This window comes from Carassius gibelio, chromosome A5 (genome assembly GCF_023724105.1).
Source record: "Carassius gibelio isolate Cgi1373 ecotype wild population from Czech Republic chromosome A5, carGib1.2-hapl.c, whole genome shotgun sequence".
Lineage (NCBI taxonomy): Eukaryota > Metazoa > Chordata > Actinopteri > Cypriniformes > Cyprinidae > Carassius > Carassius gibelio.
The window spans coordinates 3975031-4001394 of NC_068375.1; the positions used below are offsets into that span (position 1 = coordinate 3975031).

Consider the following 26364-nt stretch of genomic DNA (forward strand, 5'->3'; position numbering starts at 1 on the left):
GAACTACCTTACTTCTAAAATCAATACTATTAGAGATAAAATTGTAACCATTCAGCCGTCAGCTACAGTATCGCATCAGACTGAGGAACAGTTACACTCATTCTCTACTATAGGAGAGGAAGAATTGTACAAACTTTTTTAATCATCTAAACCAACAACATGTATGTTAGACCCTAAACCATCTAAGCTCCTAAAAGAGGTGCTCCCAGAAGTCATAGATCCTCTACTGACTATTATTAATTCATCATTGTCATTAGGATATGTCCCCAAAACCTTCAAACTGGCTGTAATTAAGCCTCTCATCAAAAAACCACAACTTGACCCTAAAGAACTAGTTAATCTAGTTAATTAGTTTTCCAAGATACTAGAAAAGGTGGTATCCTCACAATTATATTCCTTCTTAGAGAAAAATGGTAGATATGAGGATTTCCAGTCAGGATTTAGACCTTATCACAGTACTGAGACTGCTCTCCTCAGAGTTACAAATGACCTGTTCTTATCATCTGATCGTGGTTGTATCTCTCTATTAGTTCTATTGGATCTTAGTACTGCGTTTGACACAATTGACCACAATATTCTTTTGCATAGACTTGAACACTTTGTTGGCATTAATGTTAGTGCATTAGCATGGCTTTAATTGTACTTACCGCCATTAGTTCGTAGCAGTGAATGAAGGTGTATCATATCGATCACAAGTGCAGTATAGAGTTCGTCAAGGCTCAGTACTAGGGCCGCTACTCTTCACGCTCTGTCAATTCTTCGTCATCAGTTAGGAACCTAGGTGTGCTATTTGATTGCAATCTTTCCTTACAAAGCCACATTTCAATCATTTGTAAAACTGCATTTTTCCATCTAAAAAAATATATCTAAATAATGGCCTATGCTCTCAAATGCATCAAATGCAGGAATGTTAATCCATGCATTTATGACCTCGAGGTTAGATTATTGTAATGCTTTATTGGGTGGTTGTTCCGCATGCTTAATAAACTACAGCTAGTCCAAAATGCAGCAGCAAGAGTTGTTACTAGAACCAGGAAGTATGACCATATTAGTCCGGTCCTGTCAACACTGCACTGGCTCCCTATCAAACATCGTATAGATTTTAAAATATTGCTTATTACTTATAAAGCCCTGAATGGTTTATCACCTCAGTATTTGAATTAGCTCCATTTACATTATAATCCTCTACGTCCGCTATGTTCTCAAAACTCAGGCAATTTGATAATACCTATAATACCTACAACTGCGGGCGTTGCAGTTCCCATTCCACCTGATGTACTTGCTACATCATTAGAAGAATGGCATCTACGCTAATATTAGTCTGTTTCTCTCTTATTCCAAGATCACCATAGCCACCAGATCCAGTCTGTATCCAGATCAGAGGGTCACCGCAGTCACCCGGATCCAGTATGTATCCAGACCAGATGGTGGATCAACACCTAGAAAGGACCTCTACATCCCTGAAAGACAGCCGAGACCAGAACAACTAGAGCTCCAGATACAGATCCCCCGTAAAGACCTATAGTCTCAGATGACCACAGGAAACAGATGATTCTTGAACTGGCCCCCCAACTGAGCTTGGTTTCTCCCAAGGTTTTTTTCTCCATTCTGCACAGACACTATTTAAACGGAACAGAGATGAAATCAATGAATTCAATGATGAACTGCCTTCAACTGTCATTTTGCATTGACACACTGTTTTCCTAATGAATGATGTTCAGTTGCTTTGACGCAATATATTTTGTTTAAAGCGCTATATAAATAAAGGTGACTTGAACAGCCTAAGGTGCTTCTGACTAGTCGGTCACTGCATGATTGATCATTGAGCCACAACTGGGGAAGAAAAAATAAATACATAAATGTTTTTTTAGCATCACCAAATTAAACTGAATGCATAAATGTATACCTTAAGATTACTACACACACACACAAAAAAAAAAAAAAAACTGACAATGAAGACAATGGGGGAGGGATTTTTTTTTTTAAACCATTTAATTAGTGCAATGGTGAAAGTTCTCATGCCTTGGTTCCTGCTTGTGTGCTTTCCTCCATCTCAGCGAAATTGAGTCATCTCTATCAGCATTCATAACCCTTCTTTAGAGGGAACCCTCTTCTTTATCTGGAAGGGAGGGGCTTGTACCTAATGTATGCAGTCCAGAGTCTTCCTCACTGTTTGAGCCAAGAGTTGTAAAGCGTTCTTTAAAATCTGCAAGATAAAAGACTTTTACATAAGCAAAGATATGTACGCCAAACAATGTCACCACACTTCACTTAAATACCATGCCAGTTTTGTGCATTACCTTCTTCTGACAAGAGTTTAGTCTTCCACATGCTTTGATAAACCTCTCTTGCCTTTTCTTTTTCCGCTTTATAGTCATGGTCTTCACCTCTACCATCATAGTCTTCCGTGTCGTCACCATCTTCATGGTCATATTCATCCTCAATCTTCTTTAATTCTGGTTTAATTGCCATGATATTAGCTTGCTCAGTGTCTTCCAATGAGGATTGAGGAATTATAACACTTTTATCTGGGGGAGACATTAATAATTTATGCTGCAGTTTTAAGCATTTTAACTTCTGTAAACTAATCAGCATTAAAATATTGAAGAGGCCATTAAAAAAACACAACACCTTTGAAACTCTCATAACCCATGTGCAAAACTGCCCTCTAGATTGAACATACACAAATTCCAATCACTTGGAAATAGGGTTTACATGCACACTCGTTTACAAGTAGCATGGTCCCACCAATGAAATAATTGTGGACTACATGTACAAGAATTCTGCAAGATCTCCTTGACTCCCTTCTCGGGTTTAGTTCCAGTGCATTACAAAAATGCAAAAGAGCCTATCTTGCAGACACTGGTACTTTCTAGGTTCCTGGTACAATTGTTATGAGTAATTTTGGTGGAAACATGGCATAATACAAACCCATCTTAGCAGAAACACCATTCTTCCATAGGCTACTATGAGGCATCGGTTTCTTATCTTTACTGAGATAAGGGACCGGTGGAACACCCTGCTTCACTCTGGGAGGAGCCAGAAACCCCATTTTCATTTTTTTAGGAAGGATGGCTAGTGGACCCAAGGTTTTCTCCTCTTCCCATCCTATTGACACAGATCCACATTTGTTAAAATGGTGAGAAGAAACCTGCTTACCAGTCTTTAAATAAAGATCTCATCTTTAAAATACTCTGATTGTACAAAATTACGTTTGGTGCTGTCAGGGTAATTTCTCTTAACACAAAAAAAAAAAAATAAAAAAAACAACAAAAAAACAACAACACTGGATCTGGGAATGCTTACCCACTGAAACAACTCCATAATCCTCCTCTTGTGGGAGAATTACGTTCTTCCAAGAGAGAACAGGTTCACTTGTTGGCAAGGATTTGAAAGAACTTCCAGAACCCTCTTGAATCTTAAATTTGTTGGGTCTTTGGGAAGATGAGGTCTGGTCTTGTCTGGGAGAAGGTGGCTCAGGTTGTTGCGGTGTAGAATGGAGGAATGATGCATAATCTTTTGTTGCTTGGCAGCTGTAACAAGCCCAGTCTCCACCATCTGCAGCCTTCCAGCTTGTAAATTAAAGAGGGGAGCGAGGGCAAAATTTAGGTTGGTTCCCAAATGTACTAGAAAATACGGTTTGTGTGGCAAACAGTAAGAGTCCAAGAAGAAATGTTCTGTACTAGACAACAAATCCCAAGGATGAAAGCAAAGCTCCATACCTTCCTTCGATAAAGGAGCAGGCTTTATGAAAGGGGTCAACTACATCCATTACAGGGTAAGCTTGAAGAGTACAAGTGATGTACATCTGTATAACAAAGTGAGAAGTATGTTCATTTAAATTGAAGATTTCCTTTTAAGTTTGCCACATCTTCACAGGGTATTTATTTATTTTTTTGTGCCATTTCCATAATATACACCTCTGGCCTTGTCTCTTGGTGGAATTTGAATGCATCCAGTTGTAGCTGGAGTTTGTCATTCTGGATTCTGGGAAGGAAACGAGACTTTGAGCCAGTTGTCCGTCCGTCCATCAGACAACTAATCAGGTAAGAAAAAAAAAATAGAAATTATATATACACACTTGTTGATAAGCCAAATAATAATTTCATTTGAGTGATAGGTGCTTATCAGCACAAAAAATAATATACACACATACATATATATATATATATATATACACACATACATACTTCATTCTTGATTAATGTACCCACCCATGATTTTCAATAAATGTGTATTTGGGCAAAGACTTAATATCTGGAGTCACTGTGGCAACACAGCTCTCAATATATACACGGAGGTTAACGTGATGACCCAGATGAACTGAGGCTTCTATGCTTATGAAGTCTCCCAGGAAGTACACCGAAGAGGCTCGTTCGGAGCGCCAATCACCTGAAGCAGAAATAAGGAGACAAAAATCTGACCAAGCAACAACTGCCTACTTTTCATATAGTCAGAGAAATGTAGTGTAGATGATGTAAAGTGTCAGAATAAAGTCTCCTGAAATTACAAACAGGTTAACAATTAAATTGTGGTAGTCCACGTCAGTCTACATCCTAGCATACTTCCAACATTTTTCAAAAGGGTCTGGCAGATGTTGGCACTTCTCTTTTTTTAAAAATTAAAGAATTAATAATCCAGAACAGGTTTTGTCCAATCAAATCTTCTCTACAAGAATGCCCCTCCAACTAAATAACTAAATTGCACATAGCAATCACCCAAAACTATACTTGTGAAATTGTGCACATACTTGTCATTAGCTTTAGTGAAAACTGCAAATCCTCCACTGCTGATTGCGTTGAACTAAAAGGAACCCATGTTGGTCTGATGGGGTTACTGGTAATATCAAACCTTCTGAGAGATAAAAGGACACAAATGCTCCAGCAGATTTGTCAAACAAACAAAAATTGCAGTCAATTTTCTTTTGACCAGATTTCATAATTGGGATCTTGAATAAATTCCAATATTCAATTCTGGTAAAAGACAGTAACACCATGGTATGTTAGTTACATATTAGGGTAAACTATTGTAAATATTAGAAAAAAAAAAAAAAAAAAAAGTTTGTCTGTTGCCAAAAGCACAGTACATTTACCTTCGATAATAACATTCAATGGGAACTACAGCCTGCTCAAGGCGAACCACTCCATCTGGAGAGGGTTGCGGAGTGAAGATAAGGAGGTTGGTGTATATAAGGGAGTCATCTGTAATCTGAACAAAATGAAAGTTATTATACAATTGAGCTAGCTAGTGTTAATTGGCTGTCAAACTAGTTTTAGGTCGTAGGACCAGTTAAAAAAAAAAAAAAAAGTTTTTCCCTCAAAATGATTTAAAGGGTTAGTTTACCCAGATAGCAAATTTATGTTATTAATAACTTACCCTCATGTTGTTTCAAACCCGTAAGACCTCCGTTTATCTTTGAAACACGGTTTAAGATATTTTAGATCAGTCTATTGTTCGTTATCTGGCTCGGCATTCATCTTCAGTTCTCTCTTCACAGCAGTTCATTCAGTGTACTGTTTGAGTGCATGCATTACTCCGGGATATTGGTTTGTTTGAACCTTGAGGGAGCGTCAGCCACATTCAAAAAAAGTTAACAGCTTAAGTCATTTGTGGATTAATGCGTATTAGAGATGCGAACCGTTTAAAATGATTCAGTTCGATTTGGTGAACCGAATGATTCGTTCGCAAACCGGATAGCCAGACTGCTTCGTTTTGAACTCTCTCTCACAACAGACACGGAAGAGAAGACAATGCTGAATAAAGTCGTTGTTTTTGCCATTTTTGGACCAAAATGTATTTTCGATGCTTCAAAAACTTCTAACCGACTCTCTGATGTCACATGGACTACTTTGATGATGTTTTTCTTACCTTTCTGGACATGGACAGTATACCGTACACAGAGCTTCAATGGATGGACTCTCTGGAGCTCTCGGACTAAATCGAAAATATCTTAAACGGTGTTCCAAAGATAAGTGGAGGTCTTACGGGTTTGAAACAACATGAGGGCAAGTTATTAATTACATAAATTTCTATCTGGGTAAACTAACCCTTTAAATGAATTTAAGGAACAGGGGGCGAAGGTAGGTTTTGTGGTTTTTGGGAGAAACGATAAAAAGTTGAGTTTGTGCTGACATCTGGATTGGATTTATAGGAACATTATAATGACCATCATCATTGGTATAGGAACCACACCGAATTTTATTTATTTTTTTTAAAGAAATTAATTAAACTGGATTTAAAACGGTAGCTGGGCAAATTCCAGTTTAGAAGGAAGCATCTCTATGCCTTTATCACTCTGTAGGGAAGAACCCTTAAAGAGTAACTAAACCCCTGGTCAGAGCCTGACTCCACCCACTGACAATATTTGAAAAATGCTGAAAAGTGGGCAGATCACAGCGGAGATAGAGGGGACGAACCTAGGGCAGGGCTGAGCGAGTGCGGCGTAAACCTGAGACCCGCAGTGACGGATTGATTGACAGCTGCTGTCAGAGTCGCTAAAATGGAGAGTGACTAATGACGCAAGTAGAGTTGATACAGAGCGATCATTTGAAGTAGAGAACTTCTCTCCCTCACTTTCACCTTAAGTGGAGGATGTCGAGGTGTTCATATCAATTCGAGCTGCAGGCTCAAACTGCGGCCTTAACTCCCGCAACTACATCACTTTTCAGCGCGAGCTGTGTGGAGAAGCCCATTTCCACCTCCATTTCGTTGGAGAAGCAATCCCGTGTAAAATGCAGTTTGCACACTCCAGCTCAAGGCGGGAACTCGCTGTCTTCCAGGCCAAGTGCATGCAACCACTGGCGCCTAATTTTAAAGTCTGCTGGTAAACTATGCAGTCCAGCAGTGCTGTCGCAACCAGCAACACACCTCCGTACCATCCTGACCACTGTACTAAATACGGATAAATCTACTCTATCTTGAAGATCTAAATAACTATATAATTGCTAGGCTAAATAGATGCTTTATTAGTCTATCCTGGTCATTTTCAATACACGCAATTCCAACTCCTGACTCACTACAGTGATTTTGACGGAACAAGATGGTTTTATACTGCCAAGGGCGTGGTAGCTCGGACCAAGGGGCGTAATGAGCTGGAAACTGCTTATGTCACCTGCCACCGCTTATGTCACTTGCCACCGCAACATCCAATAGGAAAAATCAACTGCAGTAGCCACCGTTCAACCTGAGGAGGGCAGCACTCAGACATTTTTACACCATATATTGTAGAATTAAAACACTTTATACTCAAATGTCAAAAAAAAGTTCAATGAACAGCACTAATAAAGCCCCATTCTTACAAATCATTAACTAAAAAAAATGGTTTAGGGTTTAGTTACTCTTTAAAGTGGGGACTTCGGAGGAAGCAGGGCACATAACAGTGTCATAACGAAGCCATTTAGAATGCACTTGGCAAAGGGTGCGATGATGACAATTTCCTCATTCACCTGTAAGGTTAACATGACAATGCGTCTGTAACTTTTAATGGTTACAAATAAATATTTTATAAAAGCAAAATGTAGTTCACCTACCCATCCAGTCCCAGGCCTGTACTCACAAAACATCTTAAGGCTAGAATAACTCACCGATTGAGAAAATCTTAAAAAGGCAATATATGGAAGGATTAAGTAATAAAATGATAACCCTAAAAGTATGCTTACAAAGTTACCACAAAACAGATCTATGGCTAATAGAGAAGTTTCAAAGTGTTAACAAAGGGAGTCGTTTGGATAAAATGCGGGCATTAAACTTTACTAGATTACGCCCACATATGACTTTTTAGCACATGTCCTATCGAGAAGCCAGGTACATGCAGGTATATGGCGGTGACGTAAAATAACAGCCCATTCATTTTCAAACTGTTTGAATCGGACTTCCCATCACCACGTGTTTTCTCGATTTTCTTGCTGTACAGGGGTCTTTATCTATTCCCATTCAACGGAGACTACGAACGCATTGTTAGGGGAAAATTATGACTTATGAATTATGATTATGAGAGACTTTTTACGGAACTTAACGTTTTCCCACCTAGATGACCCAAAACAGCGACCTAAAAAACAAAAAAAAAAAAAAAAAGAATTGCTCATACCCAGTGTTGAGTGCCACAGTCGGTGAGCCTAGCTGCTATGATGTACTCGTTTGTGGAGAATGCGCTCACTTTACAAGAAGTTATAAACTGACTGTCGGCGCCAAGATGCAGCTCCGAAGCATGCACAGGTTGACCGACTTCAAAGAGGTCAGCCTTAATCGCAATCTCCATGTAATTCTCGTGACAAATCACGGCTACGGTTTTGACTCGTGTGATCTGTCTGCCGGATGACTCTTTTATTTGATTCGAGGGCTGCTTGATTTGAAAAGGTTCACTCATTTGCGACCGACCGACTGGAGAAGTTATATGTGGATCAGAGCTTAGTGGAGATGCCCTCACATCACTAAACTCTACGGTCAAAATTAGAAGAGTCAAGATTAAACTTTCTGTCATCGTCCTCGTTTAAATTAGAGAACACAATCTGCAAGTTATAACACCGCATCACCTAGCAAACTTCCGGCCCACTTCTGCGCCTTTAAATGAACAATTAACCCATTTTTAAACCAGTTCCATAATCACGGGGTAATTAGACGTTGCATTGTTGAAAGTCGGGCAATAATTAAAGTGACCATTAAAAAAAACTCCCCTCCCACTCACACAAAGTTACAAAGGAATATGTGTCCTCTGAATTTTCATTCATACGTATTCCCTTCGTTCTCCCACTATACATAGTTGATCTATTTTTTATGTTGACATGTTAATTTTGTTCTGTGCATATTCTGATTTCGACAAGCAGTAATTTGCAATGTATAAAAAATTATAAATTATAATTATTACAATAATTATCATAATAATGTTTTAGAAGCATATTTTAACATTCTTTACTTTTAATTTTAAGTGAATATTAATTTTTATAATATATTATTATAAACACTAAGAATACAGTTTGTGCAAGTTTGAAAACTAGGCAGCATGATGATTTGCTGATAGCAGGAGTCTTCAGCAGCCTCGGGAATCGATGTCTTGAAAGATGCATAAGAATTAAACCTAGATGCGTTTTTTCTTCTTCTTTTTTTCATGGAATATCATATGTTTTTAATAGCAAATCGTTTGCCAGCTTACTCATAAAGCTTATATAAAGGCATACCGCTAAAACGTGCTTTTTAAATATACGTTTATGTGGGATTAAGTTTCGGACTTTCCTTCGACTCTCAGGACCTTCCAACGAATTCAAAATGGCGGATTTTCGGAAAAATTGTGCTGAGCTAAACAGGATGTATTTTATATGAATACTAAAAACTAATACAGCGAATAAATAAACCGTTAGCCGTATAGTCACAACCTGAGTAGCCATACATAAGGGATTTGCTCATTGTATTTTATCGTTTTAACTTTGCAGAATTATCTTTGAGGTAAGAACGACATGCAGTTATGTTCAGCTTTTTGTGCCATTTTATTGCAGGAAAAACATCAACAATCAACCCCTCTCGTTTATACATGATCGGCTTAATACTTTTTAAGACATTTTTACATATGTGCATGTACGATTTTTTGACAGCGTAGTATATCATTATTTGAGTAACGTTTACTTGATACCGCACTAAATGTGCTTAAATCGACTCGAAGAAAACAAACAAACAAACAATCAAAAAACATTTTAAATCATTAAGGCATGTTTTCTGTAGCTAAATTAAATCTGATAGATCCTTACAATAGTTGAATAGTGGACGAAATGTCAATGCTGTCATTAATGCTTTACGGGGAGGAGTGTTCAAAATTTTTGTTGCAATCTCAGAATTATCTTATTGGAATTTTAGATATTGAAATTCCATCATAATACAGACCAACCAACGTTACTCATTTTAGACATTGCTCTCAATAGGATTCGTATGATTACCAATATGATACAATGCTCCTGTTGGACATCAAATCAATTGAAATAGAAAATCTTATTTGTAAGTTTCTTTTTTTCTTTCTTTTTTTGTAAATAATATCTTAATTTTTGATCATTAAACTGGATTTCTTTTAATAGTCACCAGTTACGTTCAACTGTGGATATTTGTCTCGACACCAGCCGTATAATTAGAAACTCGTTTTGATTTCAGTCTTTGCTAATATATAACCTTTGTGAATCAATCATATTTTCAAATAATACATATGTATTACCGAATGAATGTATGTCGATTTTTGTCAATATGTGAATTCACTTGATTGTAATGGAGTACCAGGTTAAACCAGCACTACAGATTTACACTTGCCCTACCAACATTTTCACTGGCCCCACTGAAAGAAAATAATATATATATTTTTGTTTTGTTTTGAAATTATACAAAAAACCTAAGAAGTATTTGGACTAGGGCTTTTAACTTGTGAGTTAAGAATGTAATAGAATAGAAAATATGCCGCTATATAAAGTTATTACAACTATAAATTGATAAACACATTTGGAAAGGATAGCATTAATGCAAAATATCACTGATTTGTTTGAGATTTTTTAAACCATTGATGCTTCTAAGAATATGAGTAGTCATTTTTTTAATTGAATCAAAACCTGAATCAAAGTCAGCAGATTATTCTTAATGCTCAATTATCTTGTTAGTGAAAATAATTAATGACAGTTACTTGCAATCTGAATATATCTGACTGAACTGTAGCTGTTTTTCTTCTCCAGAGTGAGACATGGCAGAGGAGCGCAGACAGAAGCTGTGTTCGGTGATCTTGCCTACCGAATCCATGAAGGCGATGGCGGAGTCAGTGGGTGTGGGCTCACTGCAGGAAGACAGTTGTCTGGCCCTTAGTGAAGAGGTTAGCTACAGGATCAAGGAGATTGCTCAGGTATTTACAATTGCACTCAACACTTTATTTATATTTTTCTGTTTATGAAAGATATAGTTTATAGAGACAATCTAAATAATATATATATATATATATATATATATTTTTTTTTTTTAATTATATATTACATATTTTCCTTTTTGATTGAGTTAATTTATCAGAGTAATATAATATAATAAAATACAGTATAATATACAGTGTTTCCCATTGATTTCCTTGACTTGTGTTGGGACAGATTAGACCAACACAGTCTGAGAAATCAAAGTGAAACACTATTAACTGAAAATATGTGTACACTTCTCATAATAACTTAAGAGTTTTAATATTGTGGTCAACAGTTGTCAGTTGAACTACATTTGAAATTGCGATTATGGCTTAGAGCATTTATTTAATCACAACTGATTACATCAGTCTGCATTATTTTCCAGTTGATAGATTGCATAGAAATACTGAAGGTTTTGTTGATGTGATATCTCCCACAGGACGCACTGAAGTTTATGCACCATGGTAAACGACGCAAACTTACTACTGGTGACATTGACCATGCTCTTAAAATAAAAAACGTGGAGGTGAGAAAATTGGAACAAAATGAGAAATATTGGTTTCCTCTCTCTGGCTGTACCACAACATTCAGAACCCTTCACAAATTATTTTCCTTGTATATCTTTATATCTTGTTTTTACTTTAATTGTATTTGTCTCCTTTAGCCTCTGTATGGATTCCAGTCTCAAGAGTTCATTCCATTTCGGTTTGCAAGTGGAGGTGGCAGAGAATTGCACTTCTATGAAGAAAAGGAAGTGGATCTTAGTGATATCATCAACACACCCCTCCCTAGAGTCCCTCTTGATGTTACGCTCAAAGGTAATTAACAAGCATGTCTCATATGAAGCCAGATTATTTGCTATTTAGATGCAAGCTCTGTACCAAAATCTAGTGAGCTGCTTACCTAGACAACATATAAGGGCCATATAACATCCATTCCAAATGGAACACAGCAAAAAATACTTAAGTGTATTTTTGCCAAAATGAATTTGAATTGAGCTCAGTTCCAAGTTTGACGAGCAGAAAAGTAAATAATAAATGTTTTATAATACACTAAAAGTGTATATACAAAATTAACTAAAACAATAGGTTGTAGGACCTGCCACGAGAGGGCGCACTATCAAAACAATAAAAATTGCATGGTTTGATGATGCTAAGAAGGAGCATGGAATGATGGGATTTGTTGTCTTCTATCCAACCGCTGGCGGCCATCAATCAGACAGAAAGATAAATCATGGATTTAATATATTTGTCCACGACACTGTTGTCATGTGGTTTCTACGTCAGTAAAGGCAGTAACAAAGGGTATCTAACGGCATTGACAGGCGACTGCACTGCTCTGTGTCACTGTTTAAAATGGAAATTTTCTCCTGATTTACAAGTAGTTGAAAACATCAGAGATATTGTTAGTAATCGGTCTAGTGGTTTTTGGTTATTTTTCTGCAAATATCTTACAAATTGTACCTTTAAAGGGATGGTTCACCCAAAAATTAAAATTTTATGTTAAAATTTTATCTGCTTACCCCTAGGGCATCCAAGATGTAGATGACTTTGTTTCTTTAGTAGAACACAGACAGAAATTTTTAATTGAAACCATTGCAGTCTGTCAGTCCTATAATGTACCTATAATTTTTCGGACTATAAGTCGCATCAATCCAAAAATACGTAATGACGATGTGATAAAGCGAGAACCACCACTCGCTTGGGGACGTTGTGAATGTCCGTAAAAGAAGTTAAATGATGGTTTAGCCCGCAATAGCACTTATGTGCTAGTGCAATTTATTTACAGTGCCAAAAAATATACACAGTCCAATGGTGGAAAAAAAAATATATAGGTGCACAAAGTACCAAAGAAACAACAAACAGAAAAATAAAGAGGGAATAATCCAAATGAAAAAAGTCAATATACAGGTAAGTATCCACAATATACAGGAGTTACAAAAAAGATCGCTTGAGGCACCACAGTTGCTCTCTCGCTCCGACTTGGTAAACAAGTGATGAGTTTTAATCTGGCCTGCCCTTATATAGGCCAGACTCCACCCCCTTCACATGGGACTTCTCAAATGGGTAATATGAGACGGTTAAAACCCCATTACTTCAGGCATTTCGACTTCTTTTACACCAATTATTAATACTAAACACAAACTCAAACACGCAATCAACAATTAAAACATTAAACACAAAAATACTACATTCAACCATTTAATTTATATACACACAAAAACAAGGTACCCCCTACTAATATAAAACAATGGTTTGGCTGGCTTCCGGTGCGCTGCGGCAGCGCGGCGCAGTCAGTGACGTCATAACTGATCGCCGCTCAATCGCTCTGTTTGGCAGCGTCTCACACCGGAACACCGACCATTGCACGCCCAATTCAATATAACAAACACTGATTAGACAAGACAACATCAAACAACATGCAGTGTGAGTGTTTGAAATGTCCGGGGTTATGAATATTGACGGATGAGGAGGGGAAGATGAAATAATGTCCAACGCGTATGTGCCATCGGAGCCGCGTGTGCACCCGCGCTGCCGACGGCGGAACAGCAGGAGGAAAACGAGCGTTAGTTATTACAAAGGTAAGTATTTCTGCTTAAGTGTAGGGGTGTGTTTGTGTGCATGTGCGTGTGTGTGCCAGTGTTGCCCAGCGGTGACAATTAGGTCAGCTTTGTCACAGACGAGGAAAAAAACATGTATAAGTCGCACTGGACTATAAGTTGCATTTATTTAGAATCAAGAACCAAGAGAAAATATTACCGCCTACAGCTGCGAGACGGCGCTCTATGTTTTCCATGTAGGCTAAAGGAGCACTGAGCAGCATAGAGCGCCATCTCGCGGCTGTTTTCTCTTGGTTCATGTCAAATTAATTTTGATAAATAAGTTGCACCTGACTATAAGTCGCAGGACCAGCCAAACTATGAAAAAAAAGTGTGACTTATAGTCCAGAAAATACGGTAAGTGGATATGAATCACTGCTTTGAGAGTCATAAAACATACACCGAAAAAAAACAAATGAAACCCTGCTCATGTGATGATACACTGATGTGTAAAGACACAAAATGAGTGATGAGCAAGAAACTGAACGGTATTTATACCTTGTTTACCTTTGATTTTCATCGCAATGTCTGAACTGTTCTGAGTGCATTCGCCTCATCTTCAGCCTGTGCATGAGACATCAAGTGCATTACCACCATTATCTCTGAAATGGACCATTGACATTCTATCTACAATCTCAATCGGGAGTGTAAGTGGTCCATTTGAGAGAGAGGTGGCGGTAATGCACTTAATCAGTCTGCAATCCACCATAAAGCAAGAAGATAAATACAGTTCAGTTTCTTGCACAGACCAATCGTTTTGTTTCTTTGCATATCATTGTATTATCTCAAGCCGCAGGGTTTAATTCATTGTTGTTTGTGTATTTTTTATGATTCTCAAAGCCATGATTCCCATCCACTTACATTATAGGATTGACAGACTGCAACGGTTTCAGTAAATATCTATGTTTGTGTTCTACTGAAGAAACAAAGTCATAAAATTTAAATTTTGGGGTAAACTATACTTTTAAATGTAATTAAAATGGACCGTTAACCCTTTATTTGTTTGTGCTGTTTCAGGGCTCCAAACTGCGACTAAAACGGTCACATTTGCGACCATAAATATTAAAATGCGAGTGAAGTTTTTGCTGAGGTCGCCACTGGCGACTAGGCCTATGTATTTACATGTTATCTCTTAAAAAATTGCATGTAATGCCTTTTTTCCTGATTGTTTTGCATTCACATCTTTTGTTATGTTCGCGCATTGAGAGAACGTGCATTGAAGTTTTAGTGGGAAAAAGAGTTTTAAACAGTCCTCATCTGCCGCACAGCAGTGCTGACACACACCTGATAAACGCGCGAGGGAGAGAAATGATGGAGACTTGAAGAGAAAGTGCAGAAAAACAGCGTCTATTTCGTTCATAACTTGAACAAACTACAACAGGTAAAGCTGTCATCTGTGTGGATATTGGCAATATCGTTAACAGTTCTCGTTTATAATCAAAATGCTTCTTCTTAACAAGATCTTAGTCCATGCTGTGTTCTGTTAATGCATGAACTTCATTATTTGAAGTGCACTTGCCGTCCAGTAATCGCAAAAAGCTTTGTGCTTTGTTACTTTTTAATTTACAGAGTATCAGCTTTAAAATTATTCCAAATTCATAACAAAATTCAAACAATAAATACAGTTTTGGTGCTCTTTAAGGGGCCGTTCACATATCGGGCCTAGAAACACGTGGAAAACGCTAGGCGCTAGGCGTGCGTTCTGTTTTTTTTTTTCAAAAGCCTTCGGGCTCTTGCGCTCCTGAGGCGTCTGCCGTTGCTAAGCAACCATGACCTGCTCGCTCCATGAAGACGCATACATTTCAGCAAAGGATAAATGGATTTGCAGCACTAAAAATCGCTTGCAGTAGCTCTGTTACTAAATTTATTTAAAAATGGCTATCCATATACAGCTATGATCAGCTGTTTTTTCATCTTGGCTGAGCTTTCGTTGGTACTGGAAAGGATGGAGCTGATTGGTGGGTTCTTGTCACATGATCTGCGGTGCGCTTGCGGGATTCTGAAAAGTTGAGATGTTTTTAACTCGATGCGGTGCGGGCGCGCCTGGAAAAAAACGAGCGCGTCGCTTCCATTATGAGCACGCACTCATACCACACGCCTACATTTGAAATAACGAACTTGAGCGTGCAAAAGACGCGACGTGAACGGCCCCTAATGCGGCAGGCGTGATCGCGAGTAGTGCCTCAGTTCAAGCAGCAAGTGAACCTATCATACCTTGCTCTTTACTACTAGAGTACATAATGAACATGAATTAACATCAAAAGGTAGGCTATTTTATAAGAGATTCTACAGTACAACACTTTCAAACTGTGGAAAACGTGTAAAGCTTGTAAACATTGCAACGTAATATTAACCTCAGTAACCTTTCGGTGTCCATAAGCTCATCAGTCAGCTAGAAAAATAAATATAAAGGAGCATTTTGCTATATTTATGAGCTAGTGAATTTTAATATTTTTACTTTTTACTTTCCTGTTGTCTACATGATTCAACTTCTCCTATAAAATTAAATTCTACTAATTAAGAAAAACAGACTGAAAGTGTGAAAGACATGCACTCTTAAAAATAAAGGAGCTTAAAAGGTTCTTCACAGAACAATTTTGGTTCCACAAAGAACCATTAAGTCAAAGGCTCTTTGAAGAACAATCTATTTCTGACCTTTTCATAATCTGTTATTGTCTTCAAATGTTAAAAGTTCTTTATTAAACCATTTAGACAGGATAAAAAGGTTCTTCTATGTAATCATGAAGTACCTTTATTTTTAAGAGAGTATGACAACATTTACAGGATGCATTGAGGAGGACCCCAACCTATACTCAGGGGCCAAGTGATGCTCATGGTCCATGATATTGGTACAGATTTTGTGTAATAAACAACGCATGACTGTATATTTCAAGTTGGAAAAGACATTTAGCTCCCACTTTAAGTGAACCTTCATTCCCAGGTCATCTACAAGATGGATTAAAATGCTGATAAAGTCAAGAATAGATGAGACATAAACACGTCAGTATGATTAAAAAGTTAAAATGTCAAATAAATAATTTAAATAAAACAATTAAAACTTGCTTATTCTGTGGCACCTAAAAAATAATTTGGCACCTAAGTTTTTTTCTTATAGGAGCCAATGGCTCCTTAGATTTTTTTTGTTTGGAGCCCTGTGTTTGTTTATTACAACTGTTTATAATAAGTGTGACATTGTTAGCTACATGCTAACATTAGACTGAATCAATTCTGAGTTGAGTCTTCGATGAGTTTTGTGTGAGAAGTGCTATTTGCATGCCTTATATATCGTCTGTGAACAACATTAGATTTACCTCATGAACAGGAAGGAAAATAGCCTATCGTCTCTTTGTCTTTCAGCTCACTGGTTAAGTATTGATGGTGTCCAGCCTGCAATACCAGAAAACCCACCTCCAGGTAAGAGAGTTTACTGGATCTTTTGCTCATTTGCATTACATGTTATAGAGTCAGGGAATATGTTTGTACAATTTTAATTTGATAATGAATGATTTCAAGTATTAAAGATATTTCAAATTATACTATTTTTTTCAGTTTATATTAGGGTTGGCTCAATTAACCCTTCAGTATGATACCAAAATCTAATATCTTGGTATCCATATTAAATTGATAACCATGGGTGACAAATAAACAGCCTCAAAAGATTACTGAATTTAAAACGGTTTCATTAAAAGACTGCATGAAACTGTAGTAGCAAATGTATAGCATGTTATTAAGCAAATATATTACTGTTGTCAAAAGACCCGGTACTTTGGTACCAAGTCGGTACTAAAAAATTTAAATGTCATGGTACAAGGTCCTTTACCGAGTACCGGTCAAACTGGTTCTTGATGCATACAGCGCTATGATTTCCTTGAAGCAGAAAACGCTGATGGAATTTCAAAATCCAGACATGAAAATTAAACTTACATTTTAACATGAACAGTCACGGTAGTTCTCAAAGTTAGCATAAATTAATCAAATCTCCATATGGACCACTATCTGTAAATGTTAAGCCGCAAAAATTGGTTGAAATATGAATCCTGCATGTTCTGCGCTTCTCTGTGTGAATTAATGAATGGCAGAGATGTGCAGGTTTGTTTACTACATAGACTGAAACGCGTGACGCTTGCAGTAATTTAAAGCATCTGCCATCTCAATGAGGACATAAATACATAAACAACATCACCAGAACTGTTCTGAGTGCGTTCACAAGCATTTTACCATTTCATTTGAGTAAAACCAGTGTCAATTTAAAGATATTCATGGTAACCAGTCAAAATAAAAGTTCATTTTAAGTCAACTTTAAGTAAGTCAACTTACTGTAAAACATGTATAACATGTAAAACTATGAATACAAACTTAAATAGTAAAGGCCATTTGGCCTTAGTTTTGTCTTCTTAATACAACATTACAAAAGAAGGATTGCACCTTCTGCAAATTACAGACCTGAGAACAAAAATAAATGTATATAAAATATCAAGCCAAACGAGTACACAATTTATACATTAAAAAAAAAAAAATCAATTATAAATAAGAATCAGACTTTTTCAGCTGTAATCTGAAAACAAAATGTACCTAGATGAGGTATACCTTATTTCTTATTTATAATTGTTTTATAAAAATAAAAAAAATTATAAGTTGTGTGAGTGAGTGAGTGAGCATTTGTGTGCACGCGTGCCATACGTGAGGAAGAGTGACACCCCAGTCAGACCTGTTGCTTCATTGCAGTTTGGTAAGGCAGGAATACATAAATTAATTTTAAATAGAACGCTGCATTTGGCTTGCATGTATGTATTATATATACAGGTGCTGGTCATATAATTAGAATATAATCTAAAAGTTTATTTATTTCACTAATTCCATTCAAAAAGTGAAACTTGTATATTATATTTATTCATTACACCCAGACTGATATATTTCAAATGTTTATTTCTTTTAATTTTGATGTTTATTACTGACAACTAAGAAAAATCCCAAATTCAGTATCTCAGAAAATTTGAACATTGTGAAAAGGTTCAATATTGAAGACACCTGGTGCCACACTTAGAGCTGGAACTAACGATTATTTTTTCTGTCGACTAATCTAACGATTATTTTTTCGATTAGTCGACTAGTCTAACGATTATTTTTATTACAATAAATAATTAATCTAATGTTCTTTTTTTAAATTAGCTAATAAATCCTTTGGATAACTTTACAAAAAAAATATAAGTACAACTTCTAATATAATATTTCAACCAATGTGGTTGAAGTTTTTACAGTATAAAAAAATAAAAGAGGCAAAGAAAATTATTTTACCATGGTAAATATGAGTTTATGATAGCGTTTATAATTAAACCACAGTAGCCACAAATTTACAGATGTCTGAAATGTCATGAAATGTTCTTCAGCATCACAAACCATAAAATGTAGTCAGGGTTCTGCTATGGTTTAGCATGGTTTCCAGAGATCTGGAGCTGATTCGTGGTAGCTCGGTGGTTTGTGACTGTTGTCTCGTGGCGCGCTGTCTTTTAATGGGCCGTTCACATACCACGTATTTTGAAACGCCCCCTTTAACGAGAATACTTGCAAAGACAATTATTTTGATATAATTGTGTGTGTATGTGTTCATTCAGAAGTTACGATATGCAAAAGATGAATTAATTCTCTGTACGCGCATTGTCTGAAATGCTGCTCGCAGGGCATGCTTTGAATGAGTGAGCGCAAACTCCGATTGCTCACAAATTGTTTAAAACGCTTGAATCAGCAATATTTCGAAACAAATGCAATCGATCAGCTACGATCCGTTTCCCTTCAAGCGAGTGAACAACGCGAATCAAGTTAGGAATTTTACATCACTATTCACGATAGCCTATCGGACTGGAAAACACAATAGCTTCGGGACGTGGGGCTAATGATTTTGCGAGCCCTGCACCAGCCCAGAAAGTCCAGGGCAACTTTTTGGTCCCAGTCTGGACCCTGAATGGCGCACACCTATCCAAAAAGCAAAACCAGTTGTATTAATAATGTTATCCTGAGTGTGAAGTGTTACCAGAATTTGTTTTAACCCTTTCGAGTCGATTAACGCATATATGCGTTTTGAGTCATTTTCACCTGATAACCCCGAAAAGAACTTCAATTACACTCTCAGTTTTAATCGTACAGATAAGAGCAATACATCAATCGAATCTGTAAAGGGTTTAGTTTTTTTTGGATACAGACATAATAACAAAAAACCTTTGTGCACTTATAAAATAAAGATAACAAACAAGGTGCGCTGTCTACAGTCTTTGTCTCCGCTGATCGTCATGTACAAACATTTCATTAAAATGAACTGTAACTCCGTGAATACTTAACGAAGAGACATGAGAGAGATATCTATAGAAAGCCTGGAATGTCTACTTTTAAACTAAACAAGTGCTGCCGAAAACAAATATTCTGAGATAAAGTAATCCATATGAAAACAACGCAATGTCTGTTTTTCATATCTCCGCTCATTATATCTAATGTGACCACGCCCCCGCGCTTAACGCGCTATTCAGATTCAAACTGAAGCGCGCGGCTTGAATACGCCCACACAGAAGAAAAAGCAGCCAGACTATTCTTCAAGTTTTTATTTTATTTTACTGTTTGCTTCGCGATGAGAGGACTAAGACATAATTCACCCCAAAAAGATGTGATGTGGTTGAGGATTTGAGAAATGGATTTCCTCAGAAAAAAGAATGAAGCACTTTATTCAGCAGAGATCATAAACATGAGTAAGTCTCTTTTTATTTATTTGTACTAGTTTTCACATAACGTGTAAACATTTTACTAGTTAGACTTTTTCCAAATACTTTTTCCAAACTATAATTCCTGACTAAATGTATAATCAAGTGAAACATTATGAAGTTTCAATAACAATATACAATACTATACCATTCAAAAGCTTGATGTAAATAATATATATGTGACAAATAGAGATAACTCTAACAAATGTAAAAACAATGCAGTTCTTTCGATTTATTCCCCCTAAAAAAAACTGAAAAATATTATCAGCTCTTTTCAACATTAATAATAATAATAATAATAATAATGATGATGATAATAAATGGGGTTTATTTGGTAGAAAATAAGATTGTTAAAAGGATTTCTGAAGGATTGTGTGACTAGAGAAAGGATGCCAAAAAATTTGAAAGTCAGCTTTGATTGTTCCTAATAAACTGTTTAACTGCTCCCCCAAGTGGATATTAAATTATGTTGTGGGATAATTAAATATATTCTTAATAAACTACAAACATAAAATTATATACTTTTATTTTGTTCTCTTTCTTGTAAGTCCTCCCTCACAGTGGCACAGTTGAATGAGAGGCTCATTATGCAGCTCATTATGCGGGCCTTTGTCTTCTCAGGTGTAAATCACAATGATATTCATGATAGTTGACGCCTACTCGCATATGACTTTTACCAACAAAAAGTGTTTTAGAAAATTTAAATCAATATATTGTTTTCTGTGAGTGAGTAAACAAGATGATTTTCACATCATTCAGAAAGAAAAATTCTAGGCTACAAGCTCCAGTTCTCAACTTTTCCGGCAACCAATTTTATGTATGTGTTTTATTGCCTTATTCAAGTGATTTAACATTTTTAGTTTTTCACTAACCATGCATAACATTTTTTTTCTCAAAAATACAATCATGTACATGCATGGGTTTCACATATTATTATAGCCCAGTTTGTGCTGATTACAGTGATATTAGACTTTACCCATTTAGATATTTATAAGAAACTGAAAAAAGCACAAATGTCAGGGCATGACAAAACTTCTCAAGGCCCCAAAAATACCCTTAGACTCCAGAGGGTTAATTAAGGTGAAAAATAAAAGTTTTGTGTTTAATGTATTTTGTGGATTTTGAAACATATGGTATCGAAAAAAGTATCGTAAGGAACTGGTATCGAAACTGAGGTATCGAAATTGGCACCGGATCAAAAGATTTTGAACAATACCCAGCCCTATTCCAAGGTCAGTCGGGTAAGGTTACAGTTGTATTTCCACTTGAGCCTGGTATGGCGTGGCATGATTACAAACCCGTGCTGTTATGTTGCGATTCTGTTGCCTGGCTATGCGGAAGCACACTATTTGAAACAGCCAGGTAAACAGCTATATGGTACATTGTGAATCGCCCATGAGTGAACGTCATGAACGTCTTGATTCAGATTTCATTTTATTTGTCACTTACAACTTATATGACATACAACAAGCAGTGAAATGTAGCTACAGGACAGGAAGACAGGGAAGTCAAGAAGAATACAACATAACATGAAATAAAAAATAACCCCCAGACTATGCTCCTTCGGGAGTACAGTGTGAGAACCGGAAAAACACCTGAGCAACAAAAGCGCATAATCAATACAGCATAAATGCACAACTCTGCAACAGGAGAGGGGAGTGGGGGGTGGAGGTAACCCAGCACAAGCATGCAGCCGTCCGGTCCTGCAGCCATTCTCTGTGCTGGTCACAGACCCGCTTGTCAGACTGGCGGTACAAAGTGGCGAAGGCAGGGGATGGGGGTGGGGTGAATGCATATCTGTATATATTTGTGTGTGTGTGTGTGTGTATGTATGTATGTAAGAGTTTGTGTATTTGTAGGCCTGGAGAGCCGCCACACTGGCATTTAAATCTAGGTGCCTCAGTCCGCAGATTATGATAGCGACACAGCAAGTTGCCATGAAGACAAGCCTTGATCATGTCCCAGACAGAGTCAACAATCAACAGGTGTCTGTGGAGTGGGGGATGTAATGCAAGAGCGTCTCGCTGCAGTGCTCTTCCAGGGTAGTCGTTGTTCCTATCAGCCAGTGCCGGTAGAGGGGAGCCGGAAGAAGATAAGATTGCGATTTGTTTGGTCTTGGGGCAAGTGCCGGTCAGCTCATGCAGGTGACATCTAGACTCTAACGACCAAATGTGCACTGATAAATGCAAGGTCGGTAAGGTGAACATCAGGAATTAGCCACATCTGATTACACCAAAGTCTCTGATTACACTCTCTACCTCTTACAACTGTGCGCAGACTATTCTTGCCCACGATTCTAATCGCAGGTCTCTGTTCTTGCGATAATACCTTTTAGATCTTATTTAAAGTTAGAACATTAATTTTGACCTTACATTTCACTCCCTACAATAATAGTGATATAATATAAGTACAGCATTTTCTTTACTCAGAAAGAAAAGGAAAAAATAGAGATCTAATGTTAGTCAATAACCCGCTGCGGTTAGTCAAAGCCAAAGCATCATCTTTTCTAGATTTTGGCCAAATTTAGGCTACAAAAAAAAGAAAAAAAGAATGTATCAACACTTTAAGACATCAAATTATTTTTTTAAATGTTTGCTGCATTGTAAAAATAAATAAATAAATAAATAAAAATAAATAAAAGTGTATAGCCTAACATTGCGTTTTGAGGGTGAGGAAAAAAAACAAAAAAAAAAAAAAACACCTTAAGTTGCGGCTCACATCGCATTTTATAAACCCTATTACTTTCCGAAATAGTGAAGGCTAAAATGCCTGTAGTCTAAAGCAAAATGTTAACAAACACTATGAAAACAGTTAGTAGTTTCTCTCCAAAACAAATCCTCTAAAGGCTATAAAAACGTTAATCCAAAAAACAAATTCATTTACGTTTAAGCTGATGCCTACCTCTCTCATTCAGCACAAATCCAAATGTTTCCATGTTCCTGATGTATCTGGATGCTAAAATATGATTAATTATATAGTGTTTGTACTTTCATCGACATAAAACATCATCCTTCACATCGGCTTTATCAGCACAGTGAGGCGCGGTTACGCTGAACGGAGCAGTGTAACTAGTTATTTGTTTCTATTATTATTTTGTTTTGATAATGAACAGGCTTCAGTATAGCAAAATTATGGTGTGTCGGCACGGTGGTCATACTAAAGCTGGTTGGTTATACAGAAGCAAGACATTAATCAAAGCTGTCAAGCTTTTGCAAAATAATTAAAACTGTAAAGCTTTTGCAAAATAAAGACTACTACTACTCTCTGCTGTTTTGTTGTTTCTTTCATTTCGTTAATCTGTCGATATGATTTAAGTGAAATATATTTAGTGTATATGCCTATATTCCTCTTTATGTAAGCCTATAGGGGTTAGTTTTCCTGTTTTCTCTATTCACAGAAGCGCTGCAGGTGCGTGTGATCTTTTGAATTCATCTCACACTATCCTCAGATAAACTCTTAAGGGCGGTGCATTGCCATTGCGACTTACATACGAGTTCACAGCTGAGAGGACATTTCACTCATTGGCTTCAGCGTCACATTTGCATGTGCCTTACTACTGGAATTCTGATTGGTTGACAGCAAATTTCAAATATTAAATGGAAAGATAAAATAACATTATTAACCGGTTAATGGCCATTTAAAATTTTCGATTCTGTTCGGAACTATAAAATTTGATTTCAAATGTCAGTGTCAAAATTTTGTTTGTTTCCTGTTTACGTTTTCGTTCCTTGAACCGGTTCAGAGCCCTGGTTGCAGTAGATCAAGAGGGGCCCCTTTTATCCCTGTTCGAACAAGCAGTTTCATCCGTAAAAACTGATGAACGACAGAAACAAAAAACTGTTTTGGTTAAGTCCAAAAGTGGTTTAACTGTTGTACTGTTCAGAAAGTCACTGCTTCCAGGGTCGAGCACACACAGTGCTTTGACTAACTGAGTGTTGCATTCATTGAACCATAATGACGTTTCTCCAATGACAAGTATCCAAAGTACTGAAGAAAAGTATATTGCATTCTCTCTTATCTGCTTTGTTACTCTGTCCAACAAAACATTGAAGTACAACATTCTCAAGACTTTTACTTGGCTATATTCATCGTTTGGAAAAAATCTCTTCTTGTCCATCACATCCCATTTTTTCCCTCAACTGTTTACTTTCACTGTTTACTTTAAATAACTGACAGTTTTTTCAAGCTTAATTTCCGAGGTGGATATTTTGACATATTTTGTATGTATTTGTCGGCACAAGAGCAAAATGAAGCAGATTTGGTGTTCAAGCGTTTCGAGAATCCTTTCTCTGCATGAGCCCTGAACACCAGAACACAGCGAGTACTGAATTGTAGGGGTGTAACGATACGCGTATTCGTATTGAACCGTTCGGTACGCGGTACGCATTATGTATACCGAACGGTTCGTTGGAGTAATTAATTATATTTGGAAAAAAAAAAAAAAAAAGAGAGAGATAGAAATATAATGATATGCGTTCGACAAGGTAGCCCAATAACCCAAACAACGTAACAGGCAACGCCCCTGACACTCCCGAAGAAGAAAAAAACACCATCTTATATGTTTATGTTAGGCTACTCAGCAGGCGCTCGCTCACTCAGTACGCGCTGAAGGCTCGTTGCAAAATAGCCAATGCGTTTAACAGACTAGAAATGAGAAGATCCCCCAATAACCAACAGGTCTGGTGTTTGGGTGCACTTTGGATTCCCTTTAAGCTATAATGGTGATGGCAAGAGAGTGGTGGATAAAAAAACAATGGTATGTCGCATCTGCAACATGACAGGGTACACCAGCGGGAATACAAAAAAAAAAAAAAAAAAAACCCCAGCGGGAATATCTGAGATATATGCGTCAGTACTATCTGGGAAAAGACGAAAAAAAGGAGAAACATGCACGCAACAAACTATCCCTGCAGCATTTAGACACTATAGCTTACAGGGAATCCAACCCAAACACCAGACCTGTTGGTTATTTTAGGATCTTATATTTCTGGTCTGTTAAATGCATTAGACATTTTGCAACGAGCCTTCAGCGCGTGCTGAGTGAGCGAGCGCCTTAGGGGCCGTTCACATATCGCTCCTAAAAACGCGTGGAAAACGCTAAGCACGTCTTTCTCCTCCTTTCCAAAGCGCTCGGGCAGAAGCGCTCATGAGGCGTCTGTCTTTGCTAAGCAACAATGACGTGCTCTCTCCATGAGACGCGGAAATTTCAGCGAAGGATAAATGGATTTGCAGCTCTAAAAATCGCTTGCAGTAGCTCTGCTACTAAATTTATTTCAAAATTGCAATCCATATACAACTATGATCAGCTGTTCCTTCATCTTGGCTGAGCTCTCAACCTTGTTACGGGAAAGGATGAAGCTGATTGGTTGGTTCTTGTCACATGACCCGCGGTGCGCTTGCGGCATTCTGAAAAGTTGAGATGTTTTTACATTTTGCTGTATCTAAAACGTATCGAACCGAACCGTGACATCAGTGTATCGTATCGAACCGAACCGTGAATTTTGTGAACCGTTACACCCCTACTGAATTGGGCTTTTTAACATCTTTTTAACAAACTTTTTGTTTGTTCAAACTGCCATTTGTATTTGTTCATTCAGTTGCAGGAGGGACTTTGTAGAGAACTTTGCAGAAGAGAGCTCGGTTCAGCGTCGCAGTCCGTGATACACAGCTCGCGAGTAACCAGCTAATCGGTTCAGCTTTTTTCCGCGTCTTGTTTTTGGATGCTTTAAAGGTGCCATCTGTAATGTTTGGCAAAAAAAAATCAAGTCATACTCCACATTCCATACCAGATGGGGGCAGTATGCCTCAATAAAGTGAATTGGTCTACTCTAGAGTAACAAACGAGAAACGGCATAATCTCTATGCTCCGCCCCTACTTTCACAACAACACTACAGCCATAGCCGAAGCCTAACTGTGCGTTCACACAGTAAAGCGTCCGCAAAGCAAACAAGCTTGTTGATCTCGTGCAGACTAACCAGGAGTTATAAGTTAACCTCATTAAATATTGTTGTGGACGAAATATTAGGATCCTTTACTTAAAATGAACAATCTCAGACACCTTGGTCCACGTATCACTTTTAATTTATTTTTTATGTCCCTGTACGCAAACAGGGA

General features: G+C 37.3%; 2 protein-coding genes across 2 annotated transcripts in view; one reads left to right on the plus strand and one right to left on the minus strand.

Moving 5' to 3' along the window:
• Positions 1-1964: 1964 nt before the first annotated feature.
• Positions 1965-8566, minus strand: LOC127989004 (zona pellucida sperm-binding protein 3). The gene is made up of 10 exons (XM_052591397.1): positions 8087-8566; positions 5093-5208; positions 4751-4854; positions 4215-4392; positions 3921-4038; positions 3723-3808; positions 3307-3572; positions 2932-3108; positions 2301-2528; positions 1965-2206 (listed from the first exon to the last, which is right to left on the minus strand). The coding sequence occupies exons 1-10, from the start codon at positions 8477-8479 to the stop codon at positions 2097-2099; spliced, it is 1776 nt and encodes a 591-aa protein (XP_052447357.1). The 5' UTR covers positions 8480-8566; the 3' UTR covers positions 1965-2096.
• A 669-nt stretch (positions 8567-9235) lies between these two features.
• taf6 (TAF6 RNA polymerase II, TATA box binding protein (TBP)-associated factor) overlaps positions 9236-26364 on the plus strand; it is a 76441-nt gene continuing 59312 nt past the window's right edge. The window contains exons 1-5 of the mRNA XM_052591396.1: positions 9236-9438; positions 10698-10861; positions 11344-11430; positions 11569-11722; positions 16861-16917. Of these exons, the coding sequence (XP_052447356.1) occupies positions 10706-10861; positions 11344-11430; positions 11569-11722; positions 16861-16917 (454 nt within the window). The 5' untranslated portion in view covers positions 9236-9438; positions 10698-10705. The remainder of the gene's footprint in view (positions 9439-10697; positions 10862-11343; positions 11431-11568; positions 11723-16860; positions 16918-26364) is intronic.

Coding starts and splice junctions, on each gene's coding strand:
- LOC127989004 (XM_052591397.1), bottom strand. CDS start 8,479: ATGACAGAAAGTTTAATCTTGACTCTTCTAATTTTGACCGTAGAGTTT. Junction 4,855..5,092: donor ATTGAATGTTATTATCGAAG/GTAAATGTACTG, acceptor TTTATCTCTCAG/AAGGTTTGATATTACCAGTA. Junction 3,573..3,722: donor TGCTCCTTTATCGAAGGAAG/GTATGGAGCTTT, acceptor TTAATTTACAAG/CTGGAAGGCTGCAGATGGTG.